General features: G+C 31.0%; 1 protein-coding gene across 22 annotated transcripts in view; it reads left to right on the top strand.

The window, feature by feature from the left end:
* Positions 1-2,055: 2,055 nt before the first annotated feature.
* The window catches only part of LOC127698380 (tubulin polyglutamylase TTLL5-like), a 66,168-nt gene continuing 48,688 nt past the window's right edge, over positions 2,056-19,535 (top strand). For all 22 annotated transcript variants that reach the window (XM_052201813.1, XM_052201810.1, XM_052201803.1 and 19 more), the window contains exons 1-12: positions 2,056-2,123; positions 5,065-5,282; positions 7,184-7,296; positions 8,207-8,289; positions 8,666-8,836; positions 9,699-9,765; positions 11,975-12,057; positions 12,514-12,583; positions 14,612-14,696; positions 14,886-14,987; positions 15,824-15,915; positions 16,269-16,376. In XM_052201813.1, coding sequence (XP_052057773.1) covers positions 5,188-5,282; positions 7,184-7,296; positions 8,207-8,289; positions 8,666-8,836; positions 9,699-9,765; positions 11,975-12,057; positions 12,514-12,583; positions 14,612-14,696; positions 14,886-14,987; positions 15,824-15,915; positions 16,269-16,376 — 1,069 coding nt within the window. In that variant the 5' untranslated portion in view covers positions 2,056-2,123; positions 5,065-5,187. The remainder of the gene's footprint in view (positions 2,124-5,064; positions 5,283-7,183; positions 7,297-8,206; positions 8,290-8,665; positions 8,837-9,698; positions 9,766-11,974; positions 12,058-12,513; positions 12,584-14,611; positions 14,697-14,885; positions 14,988-15,823; positions 15,916-16,268; positions 16,377-19,535) is intronic.

Here is a 19,535-nt window from a genome sequence, read left to right as displayed (position 1 = left end):
TAATTCGCTGTTTTCTATTTTCCTCATTATTTTAAAGATTGTTCCGAAAGCGTATAGTACGCCTATTTTTCCGTAAAAATAGATTATGAATCAAAGAGTCAAATATTGTGTTTTGTATGTCCAATAGTCATAACTTCTTGACAGCCGAAACTTGATCTGAATGAAGATAGAAGAAGATGAAAATGTTTATTAAAAATCCACCAGCTATACTCGTGTATGCGGCTGCTTTGTCAAAGTCTGAGATGCACGGTAACACACCTTCTGGTCGAAACTTTCCCTTAACAAGGGTACTAATTAAGTAGTTTAAATGGAGACACCTAAGCTGACCTGAGATTTCCTTTGGCGAAAACCCGGAATTTGAATGTTTATATTTACTAGTAATTTTAATCTGAACTTTAATACTTAGAGTTAATTTCCAGTACAGGATAACAAAGATTTCTTTTCATCAGACTCATCTTGAACTCAGTTTAATTGTTATACTATCCTTATTTCCGTGACTTCTGAATAACTCTGCCCTATAATCATTGAAGTAGATCTCTTCGTTTATCCAATGCTTGTCTAGCCGATTTTTAAAGGCATTTATGGAGGGGGCTTTGGTAATTTTATGTGGCAGTTTATTCCAAGTTTTGGCTTTTCGTACAGAGAATGAGTGTTTTCGGATATTTGACTGAAACCTTTGGTGTAGGCCTACCACTTTATAACTATTTACACCAAGATGTAGGTAAATGAAATTGGATACCCTGCATTTATCATGCTTTTCAATAACATATGATAAAATCGCTGAAAGACACCCTCCTTAATTTTTGAAAGCTATCATTCTGCATTGACAATAATATCTTGGTATAGATTAGACACATCCATTCGGGCTAACGCCCTCAAGGTGTATATAATACTTGTTCTACTACTAACTCTTTGTTGTTTCTGTCAATTTAAAAAAAAAGAAATTGCTTCCTTATCATTGTAAACATTTACAATTTAAAAATTTGATTCATATCCCCTCTTATTCTCCTGTATGATAGTGTAGGTAAGCCTAGTTTTTTTTCGATCTCTCTGGATAATTTAAATCTTTGAGGCCTGTTAGCTGTTTAGTTATCCTTCTTTGAACTCCTTCCATTTTGTCAATATCATTTTTCTTGTATGGTGACCAGACTAAACTTGCATAATCAAGGTGGGTTCTTACCCTAGTTTTATAAAAAATGGTGAAAAATGTCTAAGTACCCAAATATTTAAAAGTTCTTCGATTCCTGAGAACCCCAAAGATTGAGTTGGCCTTATTGACTTTTCGAATTATATAGTTTGTTAATGTGAGTTCTGAGTCAATTAAGACTCCTATATCGTTTTCCTCTTTAACCTTTGTTATTTGTTAAATTATAACTGGGTGTTTAATTGGTTGCGGCTTTCTTCACGACATATTTTCATGTGCTTGTATTTTTCGGGATTAAAATTTTAAACGCAATCAGGGACTTTCTATACTTAGTATAGAAAGTCCCTGACGCCATCTATAGCTCAATTTTGATCCAACTTGTTTATGTCATCTTGTAAACTATTCCTATCTATCGGATCTTTTATTATTTTAAACATCTTTGTATCATATGCGAATAGTTAAGCATCTGAATCTACTTGGTCGGGTAGGTCGTTTATCATAATCAGTACAAACAGCAGAGGGTTTATTTTGTTGAACTTGAAAGAAATATATTCTCATGGAATCAGTTTTGTAAATTTCTATAACTAACGGTTTACTTTTGTCATATATAGTGCCAATTTTGGTCACTTCTATGAGTCTTCTATGTCTTCTTTGGGTGAACATTTTTATTAGTTATATAGCCAAAGCCGCCATTCTCTTTTATTCAGTGTTTTCCAAGTGGTCCATATGTAAACCGGAACTACCTGAAAATTCTTTAAAACAGAACAGAGTTCTTGAAATACTATTGTATTTTGATTCCAAAATAGAAATATATATGGTAACGGATGCTGTAAACGATTGAAATACGGTTACCTGCAATGAGGTATCGAACGCAAAATTCCGGATTTACAGTACAATTCTATTCCAGAATTGATTTGTATTGTTTGCAGTGCGCTTGTCCCAACTCGCTCAATCAGAGGGAACTTGTCCGTGGTTCACAGTAAGTTTTATTGAATATAAATGGAAAATGTCAAAAATTTAAACAGTTAGGAAAAGCTCACAACCTAACAAGTAGCGAAAGAGATACTCCAAGTTGTCGGGACAAAAGACCGACAACAGAGACAGTGGGACAAATTTTATTTTTTTTAAATCGAAACCGTCGGAATTATATTTAATTATTACATTGCCTGACATTTTGATAGTATTTAATCAAATTCATGTCGATTATACAAAGTTAACAATACAATTTAAGAATGTAAGAACTGTTAAACAATGTTTTTTTTCTACTTCCGTTTCAGAGATAGTTGATTGGTGCCATGACAACATGAAAATGTCAATATGTTATATTCGTTTTCTTTGATTTCTGTCAGGGACAAAAAAGATAGTGAAATAAACATACTTCATTTCATCAATGAAATTGAGTTTTACTTGTCCAAGCTGTGAAAATGTTTTGCAGTGAAAGTAGTGAATATTTTATTATTTCTGATAACCTTTTTTTGTAATTTTTGGGAATATATAGTTGTTTATTTAAAATAAATGTCAAAAAGGTAATTTAGTGACCTAAAATGAATAGATGAAAGTTGAAGAAAAAATTGATTGGTTTCTTAAGTGAAAACCAAGCCTTATACAACTTTTGGTCTTTTCCTTTTTAGGGGTTCCAACTAAACCTAGCCCTAACCTGGGCTAACCCACACCTAATTGTAACTCTAGCAAGTCTTAATGAAAAAAACTATAAACTTAAACAAACCCTTACCTAAACTGAAACCCAACCCTAGAGTACAATGACCAGTAAGTTAAAAGAAAGCCCAATTTTTTCATAAGACTTTCAAATCTTTTATTTCTAATACCCTCTTGCAATACAAAAAAATTTAAATCAGTGGAATGAAAAATACAGAAGCATGTATACATGATGAAATAATGAGATAATCAACACGGTTGAAAGACTTGTTACCATCTAGATTTCTTGTTGTTTCTGTTGTTGGGTTGCTCTCTTGATACATAACCCACATTTCCTCATATTAACTTTTGGTACACGAAGCTACCAATATATACATTTAGGAACCATGGTTATACAAATGCTATATATATGTACCAAAGAAATTGCATAATTATTTTTATGTTATGTTAATATTCCTTCTGTTGTAAATGTGTGCATACTATTCCAACATTTGTCCAAGGAATGAAATGTTGTCAGTTTTGTATTTGAAAGTTGTAATAAATTATTCCATAGCTGTTTATAGTTTCCCAGGCCATAATCTTGCCGGTGAAATGACGATTTAAGTCGCCAAAGAATTTTGAAAATCGCTAAATCTCGCCAGCCGACTGACTTCATGGCGAAGTCAAATCGCTATGAAAATCGGTAAAAGGGAGACAACCTGTGAATTACAAGTCTCCCAGGTAAAAAAAATGGCGACTGACAAGGAAAATCAAGGTTTTCGAAACAGCCCAGGACTAATAATGTTGACGATCAAATTAAATAATCACAACGGCGACTTTGAACATCCTTGGATATAACATTAAAAACTATTCCAACGGAAAACTGACAGTCTGTTAAAGTTATCATTTTACAATGATTTTTATCTGAGGATGTTGCGTAATCACTCAGCTGATTTGTTTTATTTTTATTGATTACGAGTCGATCAAATTGTACTATTCGGTGGGTTAAGGGTGGGAATTAACGGTAGATTTATTATATTCATTGAATAAAAATTGAAATATAAAAGGTAGAAAGACAGCTGATGGATAAATGTGATTGCAAACGTACGACACTCGACCAGCTGTGATCAGCAGTGGATTTTTTTTTCACGACCATTTCGTTGATAGGGAAGATATCTTTAAAAAATGATTGAAATTAGCTCTTTATCGGTTAATTAATATATGATTGACAGATATTTTCATTTATAGGCTTACAATCTTTAATGAGAATCTCAATTTACAACTACATGTAACATGATGTCCTGGACATTCAATAAAGTTTTACAAAATAATGACAAGTGGTGATATAAATTAAATTCCCAGCCATTTGAAATTCATCAGGTAAACTGGGAGTCATATTTTTCTGGACATTTAAAAAAAAATTGAGGCATTTGCACATGAATTTAATGCACCATAAAATTTCTAGGCTACTCCCTCATGTCCCAAGCAACAAATTTTATTTAAACTTAAATTCAAGTTAACAGTACAAATGGTATCATTGAATAAATAATAACTATATTGTCTAAACCTTTTTATTAAGAACTTTCTATATATACATTTTGTACAATAACATATAAAAACTGCAAGTATATTTTTTATTGCATATAAAACAATTTCCTTAGTGATAAGCATGAGAACACTATGCAACCGAAACAGTAATGGAATCTCACTTCTCCAAGAAATTGACCACTTCTCCCTTCTCTCTCATGGAAGGAGAAGTTCTCCTTCTCCAAAATCCTAGATTAGGCCCTGGTTTCCAGTATATTTACAACACCCACACACTTAAAGTACCTTTCCCTTTTATTTTTGATCTTAATCTTTACATTAAAAGTCCTTCAAATATTGCACATTTTTGTCATAGATTGTTTATAATATAGCCATTGGGTAAATATTTTTTGCTTGGACACAGTAATACATTTATAAGAGCAGAACAAGTATGCTGTAACCCGTACATTTTATGAATGTATTTTAAAGACTGCTATTAATAAAAAAAAACTTTATAAATCTGTCCTGGCTAGCTCTTCTAAAAAATCTTTTGCTGGTACATTCAGTTTTACTTGCAAGATTTTCTGTATTAAACACAGACTTATACTGTACCTCAGTTCTTACAACTAATGTACATTAGTATGAACAGTTGTTCAAGAAATCTGAAAAGCTTTACTAAATTCTTTATGATCATTTGCTAATTAAAGGAGTAAATGTTTATTTGATTATGCAGCAGTGTTTTATATACTATTTTATTACAGACAAAACTTAGCCAAAATGTAAGGTATGAGAAATAACAATTTAATGGGATCATACTGGACTGCCATCGCAAGAAGAAAGATTAACTTGTAATGGAAGATTCCTAATACAAACAAAAGATAAAAATGTCAGACAATGGATCAGGTGGTACACCATCAGAACACAGTGAAGGTAGTGATAACACAGAAAGAGATTCAGATTATGAATCTGAAGAAGAAGAGTAAGTCTAAATACTTATTATAATTGTTGCAACCTTGATATTTACACAAGGTTATATATTCAAGGTGACTGGTCACAGTTTTACTTTTTTGCCTTAGCTTTATTTTTGTTCCACTTGCTAAGATCTGAGTTACACTTCACCCAGTTGTTGCCAATGACATAATGATGTCACATGACCTTGTACCAATTCTTATTTTGAGTCTAGACCACAACTGCTGTATCAATTAAAATAATGGGAAAAAATGAAATACATTATGTATGTTGTATTTTTTCAAGACAATAAATACCTGCATGATCATGACAAAACTGAAAGCAAAGGAACAGTATCTCACTTGTTTTTTTTTTTTTTTATCTAAGTTACATTTAACTGAAGCAAAATTTCACACCTTGCTGCAAGCTAAACAACTGCTGCAATGAATACATGAAATTTATTGCTAGATTATTGATACATCTGTGCATTGATTCTCATGTATATTACATATTTCTGTGCTGTTAGGTTTGATCTCATTCATGCTTTAATTTGTTGTTTCTGAAGGATTAAAGTAATTTCAAAATCCAATGACTATAACTATTCTATCATTCTCCTTGTTAGTGGGAATAGTTGGGTGCTCTGCTTATAGTAAATAATCAAACTAAATATACTTATTCCCCTGCCCAAATGGAGTGTGGTAAACAGGTTAATGTTTGTCCATCCTTCCATACATGTGTCTCTCCATAACACATTTTTGAATATTTGTTACCAAGCTTCATATTCAATTGGGTAAGCTTTACTGTGTGAAACATTTTCAGATCTTTGACTTACCATATCTTCTTACTTATATCTTCGTCTTTGCAACTACAAATTAAAGCTTCTTGATATTATGTACCAGACTGCAGATTTGTTTTCTTTTCCAAGTGACACATTTTAAGATCTGTCATTTATCTACTGTCTGTTTTTCACAGATATTTATGATCTTCATATTTTCAGATCTGTCACCCACCTACTCTATGTTTGCCACATACATGTACGCTCTTCATATTTAATGCACATTCGTCCTAAACATGCATGCAAAATTTGCCAATGAAAGTTAAGCAACCAACAATCAATCAATCCGTTTGATACACATATAAGAATATATGCTTTATGTATTTATGTATATAATGTACCTGTCAAGATGATTTTATTAAGTCACCTTTTGTTACAAAGTTATTTATGTTTGTTTTGATTTGATTGCCTGGTTTTAAACTTTTTAAAATTGTATTTTAGGTATTATAAAAGGTTTGTTACAATAAAAGTATTAACTAACAGTAGTGCATGTTTCTTACTAGACATTTATTTCTACACAACGAAGTTTGATCCATCACACCTTTTAATACAAAGTACTGTACTTAATCTACCAGTAACAATTTTCCAATGAATATTTAACTAGCAACTTTTTCAACATTTTTACTTCCTGTATTATTTGTACCATTAATTCTGTTATTTACACCATGCAAGAATAAGGGAAATAAGCAAAAGCTTTGAATTTGTTTAACCTGTGAAAAAAAATATTTTAAATTTGAAATGCTCTAGTCAAATTTATAGCACCTATTGTGAAATTAAGTTAAACCTTTAGGTTTTTTTTTATAATGTAAACTGAAAAAGCTTTGTTAAATACTGAAAGAAATTAACAAAGTTTGGATCTGAAACTTTCTTTGTTGCCACTAGATAAATGTTATTCTTCAAAGTTTTATGTAGAAAATTAAGTCAAATTAAATGTTATTTTAGTTTTATCTTGAATTCCTTAAAAAAATCTACTACTATAGTAGAACTTGCACATAACATTAATTTCAGACAGCTAAATGATAAGTAAATTATAGACTGTAGTGTATTTTAATCATCTTCTATCAATAAGAGTAAAACATATTTCTTTTCTTTAACAGGAATAAAGAACAATTAAACATACAATGGACAGGGTATGGTAAAAAGACTCCAGTCATTACTTTTAATGCAGATGTTGTACTCAATAAAAAGACAAATCAAAGAACAGTTGGAGGTACATTTAGATAAAGAAAATCATTTTGTTGTGTTCACTTTACATTCTTTATGAATGTTTATATATCTTTTTCATGATATTTCTTTGCACATATGGGCTCAGCATGTCTGTCTAGTACAAATCTGGATACATTTCATATTGCATTACCATTTTTTTTGTCCTGGATATGCATTTAATTTGCCACTGGGAGTTTAACAGCCATCCATCATCATCATTTTTTTCACATATGTAGCCAGTACATTTTTAATTTCAAATTATCAATAATTGCTATAACCAAGAGTGGATTTGGTCATATAAATGTTGCCTTAAAAATATGTTACTTCATTTATTGACAACCGTTTATTTACATTAATACATTGTACAATGTATCTAGATTATCATACTTTTACAATTTGAAAAAAGGTTGTAACAAGTAGAACACCTATATTTGATCATGTTTTGAATTACCTCGCATACGGCGCATAGAATAATAATGATTTTGTGGCTTGGTCTACTAATTTGGGAAGTTGGATATTTTAAAAATATACCCCACTGTAGAAGTTAGGGATTTATTGTAATCACTTTGTCCATCTGTTCATCCAACAAATTTTTTCCTCACAAATTTCTCTTATACTACTATAAAACAGAATGACTTTATATTTGGTCAGCAGCTTGACAAAGATGAGTTGTAATGTGTGAGCACTTTTTTGGCTTGTCAGATTACTTCCTCCTGTTTGCTTGAATGAGGGCAGTAAAATTGACACCAAAAGTATTAACATCAACACTAAATTCCTAAATAGACGAAAACAAAAAGGCACTGATGAATTCTCATGAGTGTCAAAATGAATGAGAAATTTAGATTTTCATAGTAAATTGGTCAAATAAAAGTTACATTGTAAGCAATACAAGTTGACTATATGTTTTATTTCAGAACGATACCATTTAGCCTATAAATTTGGAGGGTCAGAAACTAAAGTTATCAGAAACATTCTGAATTTCCATGGCTTTCACGAGGTATGTTTAATATGAAATGAAGTTTTAGCATTGCTTCTTCAACTACAAATGTCTGAGAGACTAAAACAATAATCCTACTTTGTTCTGTAGCAATTATTAATTTCAGACAATTTTTAATGCAATTTCCGTTGACACAACTTTTCAAATGTCAAGGACATATATGTGAAAATATGGGTTAAGGTCTTGTAATTTGGCTTGAAATTGAAATGGCCTTCTGCTGATATATTTGTTGAGATATAATTATTTTATATATAAAGATTCTTGTTATGAGTTAGTTGGTACATGTGTATGTCCCCTTAAAGCTTTTAAAGACATTAGTTTCATGAAACTTAATTTTAAGAAGGTATTATAAATAATGAGTACTTCTGTGTTTTAGGTTCATCCAAACAGTTCTGATTTTAATGTTATGTGGACTGGTTCTCATCTCAAACCATTTACATTAAGAGGTCTCACAGAATTTCAGAAAATCAATCATTTCCCACGCTCATATGAAATCACAAGGAAAGACAGATTGTTTAAAAATGTTCAACGAATGCAGCAAATTAAGGTAACCCATAGCATGACACAAGAAAAAAATCAAATGTGTGAATTTTGATTGTTTGAATACAGCATATTTGACTAATCTTTTGTGAAATCACCTTTTCATAAATTTTTAGAAAAAATACAATTCCATATTCATGATTGTAGAAAAATCATAATTTCAGTTTTCAGGATTTATTGAAATGGTTTGTTTTTTAATTTGTGATATCAGATTTATATGGGTAACTAAATTTTTAGACAGTACAATAGTTGTTTATAGCTGGGTTTTGTAATTCGCTTGACTGATGAATCACAGAAGCAAAAAATGAGTACTGTACAAAATGAAATACTTTCATAGCATTAATACATCAGTATTTGGAAAGTATTAATCTGTATAATATTTAAGTTAATTTTTATACCCCCGCTTTAAAAAAGTGGGGGTATACTGTTTTACCTCTGTCTGTCCATCCGCCAGTCCGTCCCATGAAAATTTTTCGTCGCATCTTTCTCGGGAACTACATCATAAGGATTTCTGAAATTTGGTTTCAGGGTTTTTATAAGTAAGCTATACTGTGTGATGCATTTTCAGATTCATCACACAACAACTTCCTGTTTACCGAACACTTACATCATTTTACACATGACATCCAAGTTGAAAATTTTCTCCACATTTTTCTCAGGAACTACATTACAAGGATTTCTGAAATTTGGTTTCCGGGTTTATATAAGTCAGCTATACCGTGTGATGCGTTTTCAGATTCACCACTCAACAACTTCCTGTTTACCGAACACTTACATATTTTTACACTATTAAAAGTATCAAATTGCGGCTGGGGTATCATCAGTGAGCAGTAGCTCACAGTTTCACTTGTTTATTTTACTTTTTTCAGGGTGTGAAACATTTCGATTTCATTCCACCAAGTTTCATTCTTCCCAGTGAATATCAAGACTTTTGTGGTAAGAACTTATACATATTATATAATAAGATTAAAAACAAGATGACATGTCAATCTTCTCCAAATTCATGTAGAAATAATTATAATTTAATGAAATGATACTTTAATAAGATAAAAATGTTAACTGAAACTAACAGTGTAGACCGTGTTTCTTCGATTACATAGATAATGACATCATAAATAAAATGCATAATAACATGAACAACATTGGGAGTGATTCTGGATTTCAGCTTACTTTTCAGCAGAATTTATGTAAGAAATTTGGTAAACCTGCTAATATTTTTTGTTCAGGCCTCAATCATGAAGACAATGAAATATGGTATTTCTGCTTTATTTTTCTGGGTGTCGTATATGATTTTTCAAATGTCAGTGAACTAAGTAAAAAAAAAGAATGAGTTTTTTTTTTGTTATTTGAATCAAAATTATTTAAATAAGTAAGACTGTTTTACATGGCTAGCCGACTGCCTTCGTCCTCCTTTGCCGGTAACACCTACCTGGTATTACCTATGAAACACACTCGTAGTGTTTAAAATTGAAAGTCAGTAGATCCTAATTTATATCTCAACAAATTATCTGACTTTAATAAATCACTCTTTTGTTTATTTTGGAGTTACTGTAAAATGTGAAAGAATTAATTATTGATAAATGTTTTAATATATGTAATCTTGTGAATGTGTTTAACCCAAGATAATTGGATTAAAGGATTGAGATAAGACATTGAGTCAATTTAAATCAATAACTGTTGGAACAATTATTTATACTGTGTAAGTTTAATAAATTATACAAGGGTAAACATTAAATAACAGATTCTTTCTGGAAGGAATTTTGTTTAAAAACATTTTGATATATACAAATTTTCAATAATTTTTTTTCCTTTTAATGTCTTTGCAAAATTTCTTATTTTATTGATGTGTTGGTGTCATTGTTCATTATTTGACATCCATTTATTTTACAACAAACACTTACTCATTAGTTGGCAGATATTGATCAAATTCTAACACAATGTATTTTGCAACAAGGAAAGGATAGTATAGATTTTGGGAATTGAGGCCCACTGTTTAAAAAAAAGTGGAACAAAGGGGCCCTAAACAATGTTTTTACTATCATGTCTGGCATTTATTTTTCATCAGATTTTGATGCAGTTTTAAAGGAATTTGTTTTTAAAATTCCCTTTTCCGAATCAAAAAGAGGTAAGAGAACCTACTGGGGTCATTCCCCTAAATTTCTAATTTTATTGTAATTTAAAAAAAAAACAGTGTAACAGGACTCATAAGGGGATTTCTATTGATTCTTGATGAAGCAATTATAGCACATGACAGTTATATATAGATACTTAAATACAAACTTGGTTTTAAGAAGCTATATATAGATACTTAAATACAAACTTGGTTTTAAGAAGAAATCTTTTCAAATATAACAGGCCATAATCTTGCCGGCGAAATGACGATTTAAGTCACTAAAGAATTTTAAAAATAGCTAAAACCTGCCAGCCAACTGACTACATAGCGAAGTCATGAGGATGTTGCGTAATCACAAACCTGATTTGTTTTCAGTATTTTTATTTAATACAAGTTGATCGGTTGTACTATATGGTAGGTTAGGGTGTGATTTTATTTCTATTCATTGATAAAAATTAGATTGAAATGTAAAAAGTAAAAAAAAACAGCTGATGGATAATTTCACATACGACACGTGGTCAGCATGTTACAGCAGTGTGTTTTTTCTATGACCAACTCATTAATAAGAGAGATATCTTTTATAACAGAAATAATAAAAATTAGCTTTTTATCAGTTAATTTATATGTGATTAACAGATATCTTCATTAATAGGTCTACAAACATTCACAAGAATCTCAAATTACAACTGACATGATGTCCTGGACATTCAATAATGTTTTTAAATTATGACAAAAAGTGGTGATATAAAAGCTAAGCTATCAGATAAACTGGGATTTTTAAAAATAAATTGAGGTAGATGCACACAGTATTAATGCATGATATACTAGCAACACATTTCATTGAAATTTAATTCAAGTTGACAGTACACATGATATGACTAAATAAATAAAAACTATATTGCCTAAATATTTTTATTAAAAATCTTCTATACATACAATATCATTTATCTTTTGTTGTTCTTACTGTAGATACAATTTTATAGCTCATTTTCTGTGACAGCACCTTTATTAATCTGATTTAATATTTTACAGCTTGTTTCCTGAGAGAGAAAGGAACATGGATAGTTAAACCAGTTGCTTCATCCAGAGGTCGAGGTGTCTTCCTTGTAAATCATGTATGTGTTATAAAAGTGTTATATTGTAAAATTAGATGTAGTTTAATTTCCATTCACCATCATATTTATTTCAAGTTTGATTTCCAGTAGATCTGAAACAGATTTCTAATTCAATGTTCGCTGTTTTGAGACTCTTTTTACAAAAATTCCTTCTACAAATATTTATCTTAAGTTATACTGAAATATTTTGACCCATTTTGAAATGTGTTGCTGTAATATATGTTTATCAATAGCATAGTGTTTCTTGACGGAATTGTTGCTTGATTTAAGGTTTTTTCTCAGGTTAGTAAGAAGCAGAACTTTTATCAAATTGAAAAAAATGAAAACATCCATTTTAAATTTCAGAAGTAAAAGGTATTGGATAAGTTTGCATTTGGATTTTGAAATTCTGATTTATAATAAATACATGCACTTGAATTTTATATTTAAAAATGATTTGAATTGTACCTTTTTCAGCCTGACCAAGTTCCTCTTGATGAGAATTTAATTGTTTGTAAATATTTGGCCAATCCATTACTGATAGATGGTAAGTTTATCTATTACAACAGTTCTGTTCTGGTGAATTTTTGTGCCTAGATTTTCATTTTAAGGTATTATGAAATAAAAGGATATCAGTACATTAACATGATATCAAAGTTGGATTGTTTGTCAAAAAATATTCATTTTGCAATGACAAAGGTTGTATTGCTGTTCTTTATCTCAAATATATGAATGAATCCAACTGTCATACCTTATACACTTCAGATAGAGGAAATAGTCTCTGTTACTCACTTTTGAATTAATTAATCATATTTGGTGAATGTCAGATAATTGAAAAATTATGAAATGTTCATAATTTTACAGCTAAAATAAATGTTTACTCTTTGAATTTTAAGTCCAAAATCTATAATTTTTAATGAGCAGTAGGTGCCTACGAACCCTTCAATGTCAAGTTTTAAAACTAGCATTGCACCTAAACCTTGAAACCATGTAAAATCAGTATAGTTTATTTGTTTATTCTGCACAAAGTTTTAACCATTGAATTAAGCAGAAGATTGTGAAAATTCAGTATATGAAAAAATATTTTAAGTGTAAAAATTTTGACAGTGGTATGTTACATTTGCAGGAGTCAAAGAAGGGTTTGAGTAGAAATTAAGGGATGCAAAGAAATAAACATTTCAATCTCTTTGATTTAGTTAAGTTTAAAGGGGCATTAGCTGTCAAATTCATGTTCATTAATTTGACTCAAATTCCCATATTTGATTTATAACATACTAAAACATATATCAGAATTACCATGGAGATTATTTGGCCCTGACCCCTCAGTCAAGGTCTATTGACTTTGAAACTTTGCTTAGTTTACATGTATTAGTTTGTGATTAGGTCAGTTTATGGGGAACCACTAGTGGTAGGTCAATGATATTTAGTATGCAGTTGTATAAGCATTGGCATATCTCATTTCCATGGAGATTATTTGGCCCCGCCCCCTCATTCATAGTCTATTGACTTTGAAACTTTTGCTTAGTTTTCATGTATTAGTTTGTGATTAGGTCAGTTTATGGGGAACCACTAGTGGAAGGTCGATGGTAATTGGTATGCAGTTGTATAAGCATCGGCACATCTCATTACCATGGAGATTATTTGGTCCTTACCCCTCAGTCATGGTCTATTAACTTTGAAACTTTTGCTTAGTTTACATGTATTAGTTTGTGATTAGGTCAGTTTAAGATGAACCACTAATGTTAAGTCAATGATATTTGGTATGCAAATGTATTTCACAATTTGCAAGTTTCATTTCCATGGAGATTATTTGGCCCTGCCCCCTCATTCATAGTCTATTGACTTTGAAACTTTTGCTTAGTTTTCATGTATTAGTTTGTGATTAGGTCAGTTTATGGGGAACCACTAGTGGAAGGTCGATGGTAATTGGTATGCAGTTGTATAAGCATTAGCACATCTCATTTCCATGGAGAATATTTGGTCCTTACCCCTCAGTCATGGTCTATTGACTGAAACTTTTGCTTAGTTTACATGTATTAGTTTGTGATTAGGTCAGTTTAAGATGAACCACTAATGTTAAGTCAATGATATTCGGTATGCAAATGTATTTCACAATTTGCAAGTTTCATTTCCATGGAGATTATATAACCCCATCCCCTTATTAAGGTTCATTGACTTTGAAACTTTTACATAGTTTACAAGTTAATGTTTGTGTTTAGGTTTGTATAAATGGAACGACTTATGAAAAGTCAATGGTATTTGGTATGCAGTTGTATTAGCATCGGCACATCTCATTTCCATGGAGATTGTTTAGCCCTGTCCTTCAGTCATGGTTCATTGACTTTGAATATTTGCATAACTTACATGTTAAAGTATTGCTATTTTAATTTCAACATTTGCATTATCAAAATAACAAATAGGCAAGACATATCTCTTTGTTAACAGTTTATTTTATATCTCATAGCTAATGCCCCTTTAAAGATATAAGATATTATACTTTCATATGTTTTTGATTTCCCTTAAAACATTGCGATAAGATTCTGTATTTACAATGTTATTTTTTCATTATTTGTAGGATTTAAATTTGATGTCAGGTTGTATGTTTGTGTGACTTCGTATGATCCTTTGACTATTTATTTGTTTGAAGAAGGTCTTACAAGGTAAGTTTCTTCATAGATGTCTCTTATTATAACAAGATAATTTATCTTCCTTGTAAAGATATAAGATCTAAAATACTTGTTTAAAAGAAGTGAAAGTATATTACATTTTTTTAAAAAGTGAATTTCACTCTATTATACTTCAATTGTTAAATGTTTATATACTTATGCATGTTTTTATGGTAATTTCAGATTTGCTACAGTGAAATATGAGAAGAGCAATAGACATATACGCAATCAATGTATGCATTTAACAAATTACAGTGTCAACAAGAAAAGTGATGATTATGTCAAGTAAGTTTCACATTTTTCTGTGATGAAAAACAGTAACAAAGAAAAACATCAGTTTTCCTATAAAATTCTCTGTCTTAAATATATTGGCACCAGAAGTATAATTCTGCAATTAGTTCTTGACTGACAGAATCAAACTTATCAGAAAGATTACTTCAAAATACATTTGAAAAATTACATCATGTAAATTCTACATTAAGCAGTAGCAATAATTACTATTAAAATTAGGAAAGTTACATTTAAATAGAGCTATTGCGTCACAGATGTTACACAAAGATTGCTTGTTCAATTCCGAGTAGATGTTTCTGGTTATATTAGATTTTTTTGCACCTGTTTATAACAGGCCAGGGCATATAGTTACTCTTGTCCCTCCTTGAGTCATTCAGTCATTATAAAAATCAAACAGATACACAGAGTTATTTTGAATATCCCTGGAGATATTGATCTGATTTTTGGTTCATCAGTGTAAAATGATGACTTGCAAATCAAGCTTCATTTGGTACAACAGACTTTTCTCAGAGTTATGGCCCTTGGCCTTAGAAAATTTCATGAAAATTGTACTTGTCAGGAGTTTTTTAAAACCCGTTCAGATGTGGATGACCTGATGACTTTCAGACCTAGTTTTTTAATCATGCTTGTTGACAGAATTTTAGTAGATTTACTGCCCTTGAACTTTGAAAATTATATGAAAATTGTACTTGTTCCAAATTTTGTTTGTACTATGGCTACAGATCAGGAGCTGACATGAATATGAATGTTTTCTGTTTGATGTGAGGTTTTATGATGATTTTTTATACATGCCACTAATGTATTTGTAAATATTTTGTGTCTCATTGCAGAAATGATGATCCAGAAGTAGAAGATTATGGTAACAAATGGTCATTGGGTGCCTTACTACGTTATTTGAGATCACATGGGAAGGACACTGCAGGTAAGTTACCTGAGATTACAATACAAAGGCAGCAATGCAGTTAATTTGACTGAGATTATATTGTAAAAAGTACTATTGGTGAGGTTTCTGAAATCAAACAGGTATTTAAGTTAGTAGAAATTGACTGCAAGGACCCTACAACTGAAGTTCATAAAAATGAAATATCAGAAGAAAATCGAAAATAAGTAAAAACAAATGATATATCAAGGACATGTTTGGTAAGGTTCCTACCTGAGATCACATACACTAAAGTTAGGGTACTGAAGATCACTTTATAAGTACAATGTTGGTTAAATATGATGGATCACATGGAGAGTTAAATACCTTTAAATTCTATAATGTTATTTTTACAGCGTTGATGATGAAGATTGAAGATGTGATCATAAAAACAATTATCTCAGTAGAACTTCCAATAGCCACTGCCTGTAAAATGTTTATGCCTCATAAAGGAAATTGTTTTGGTAAGTAAGCATTGGTTATAATATTTGATTGGAATCTGATCAACCTATAGAAATATTTAAAGGAATTTAATAAATGCCAAAAACCACAATAATAATTGTAGAAATAAGTTATGCAAACCAATTAAATTTTAATGGACAGTCATACAAAATGGATATTTGTTTATTTGTTTTAATTAACCACATTCATTAGAAAGTTGCTGTACCAGTTAGGAATCAGACAAGCAATTGTTTTGAGTGAGAATTGTTTGACCTTTTTTATCCACAGGTAGCTGGTACTTTTAAACATTGACTTTTTAGAATATAGCTAGAACATATTGAACTTTTGATCATTTGTTTTTCTCTATATTTATTGGAAATTTTGAGCTAATTGTATGAGAAAATGAACTCTTTTTTATACGATCGCAAAAAAAATTTTGTGGTCGTATATTGGTATGACGTCGTCGTCGTCGTCCGGCGTCGTCCGAAGACACATTGGTTTTCGCACTCTAACTTTAGTTTAAGTGAATGGATCTCTATGAAATTTTACCACAAGGTTCAATACCACAAAAGGAAGGTTGGGATTGATTTTGGGGGTTATGGTACCAACAGTAAAGGAATTAGGGGCCAAAAAGGGGCCAAAAATAAGCATTTTTGTAACTTCCAGACATAACTTGTGTGTTAGTGTATGGATCTCTCTGACATTGTACCACAAGGTTCCATATCACAAAAGGAATGCTGTGATTGATTTTGGGGGTAATTGCCTCAAAATTTTAGGAATTAGGGGCCAAAAAAGGGGCAAAAAACAAGCATTTTTCTAGTTTCATGACAATAACTTGTGTGTAAGTGTATGGATCTTTCTGAAATTGTACTACAAGGTTCCATATCACAAAGGGAAAGCTGGAATTGAGTTTGGGGGTAATTGCCGAAACGTTTTGGAATTGGGGGGCCAAAAAGGGGCCAAAAATAAGCATTTTTCTAGTTTCCAGACAATAACTTGTGTTCAAGTGTATGGATCTCTCTGAAATTGTACTGCAAGGTACCATACCACAAAGGGAAGGCTGGGATTGATGATGGGGGTAATTGCCTCAATATTTTAGGAATAAGGGGCCAAAAAGGGGCAAAAAACAAGAATTTTTCTAGTTTCAGGACAATAACTTGTGTGTAAGTGTATGGATCTTTCTGAAATTGTACTTCAAGGTTCCATATCACAAAGGGAAAGCTGGGTTTGAGTTTGGGGGTAATTGCCCTAAACGTTTAGGAATTTGGGGCCAAAAAACACATTTTTGTCAAGCCTTCGACTTTTGTCGAAAAAGCGAGACATAGCGATCCTACATTCCGTCGGCGTCGTCGTCGGCGGCGGCGTCCACAAATATTCACTCTGTGGTTAAAGTTTTTGAAATTTTAATAACTTTCTTAAACTATCCTGGATTTCTACCAAACTTGGACAGAAGCTTGTTTATGATCATAAGATAATATTCAAAAGTAAATTTTGTAAAAAAAAAATTCCATTTTTTCCGTATTTTACTTATAAATGGACTTAGTTTTTCTGCCAGGAAACATTACATTCACTCTGTGGTTAAAGTTTTTGAAATTTTAATAACTTTCTTAAACTATCCTGGATTTCTACCAATCTTGGAAAGAAGCTTGTTTATGATCATAAGATAGTATCCAGAAGTAAATTTTGTAAAAAAAAATTCCATTTTTTCCGTATTTTACTTATAAATGGACTTAGTTTTTCTGCCAGTTAACATTACATTCACTCTGTGGTTAAAGATTTTAAAATTTTAACAACTTTCTTAAACTATCCTGGATTTGTACCAAACTTGGACAGAAGCTTGTTTATGATTAAAAGCTAGTATCCAGAAGTAAATTTTGTAAAAAATAAAAATCCATTTTTTCCGTATTTTACTTATAAATGGACTTAGTTTTTCTGCCAGTTAACATTACATTCACTCTGTGGTTAAAGTTTTTAAAATTTGAACAACTTTCTTAAACTATCCTGGATTTGTACCAAACTTAGACAGAAGCTTGTTTATGATTAAAAGCTAGTATCTAGAAGGAAATTTTGTTCCATTTTTTCTGTATTTTACTTATAAATGGACTTAGTTTTTCTTCCAGTTAACATTACATACAGTCTGCAGTTTAAGTTTTTAAAACATTTATTAGATTCATAAACTATCCTGGATTTTTACCAAACTTGGACAGAAGCTACTTACAATCAAAAGATAGTATAGAGAGGAATATTTTTATCAATTTTTTTCCTCATTTTTGCTTAGCCTGTGATTAACAGCAAAAAGTAGGCGAGACACTGGGTTCCGCGGAACCCTTACGAATTTTTCTAGTTTCCAGACAATAACTTGTGTTCAAGTGTATGGATCTCTCTAAAATTGTACTGCAAGGTACCATACCACAAAGGGAAGGCTGGGATTGAGTTTGGGAGTGATGAATCATAAGGAGGTTCAAAAAATATGGGGGGGATTTATTTTTTTTTTCCTTTTTTTTTTTCTTTTAAAATTTTCCATTTTTAGTTGGTTATTTCTGATTTATATTTAAAAGCAAATAATAATGATATGGTAGGAGATACACACCAAACAGGATGTGTAAATTATTATATAATAAGTATTGTGCAATAGCAAGAAATTTTCAATTGCACAGTATTGCACAATAGCAAGAAATCTTCAATTGCACAGTATTGCGCAATAGCAAGAAATCTTCAATTGCACAGTATTGCACAATAGCAAGAAATATCCAATAGCACAATACTGCGCAATAGTAAGAAATTGTCAATTGTACAGTATTGCGCAATAGCAAGAAATATTTAATTGCACAGTATTGTGCAAAAGAAGATACTTCGTATAAATTGCTTATTTCTTGACCAATTTCAATGGGGTTTTATTCTTGAATTTTTGGGGTTCTTTAATATGCTGAATCTAACCGTGTATTTAGTTTTTGGATTTTGGGCCCCGTTTTTAAATTGGTCCACATTGAGGTCCAAAGGGTCCAAAATTAAACTTTGTTTGATTTCATCAAAAATTGAATTATTGGGGTTCTTTGATATGCCGAATCTAACCGTGTATTTAGATTCTTAATTTTTGGTTCCGTTTTCAAATTGGTCTACATTAAGGTCCAAAGTGTCCAAAATTAAACTTAGTTTGATTTAAACAAAAATTGAATTCTTAG

The sequence above is a fragment of the Mytilus californianus genome, unplaced genomic scaffold (assembly GCF_021869535.1).
Source record: "Mytilus californianus isolate M0D057914Y unplaced genomic scaffold, xbMytCali1.0.p SCAF_4, whole genome shotgun sequence".
Lineage (NCBI taxonomy): Eukaryota > Metazoa > Mollusca > Bivalvia > Mytilida > Mytilidae > Mytilus > Mytilus californianus.
The sequence above is the reverse complement of the archived record's forward strand: the minus strand, read 5'-3'. Positions and strand labels throughout refer to the sequence as shown.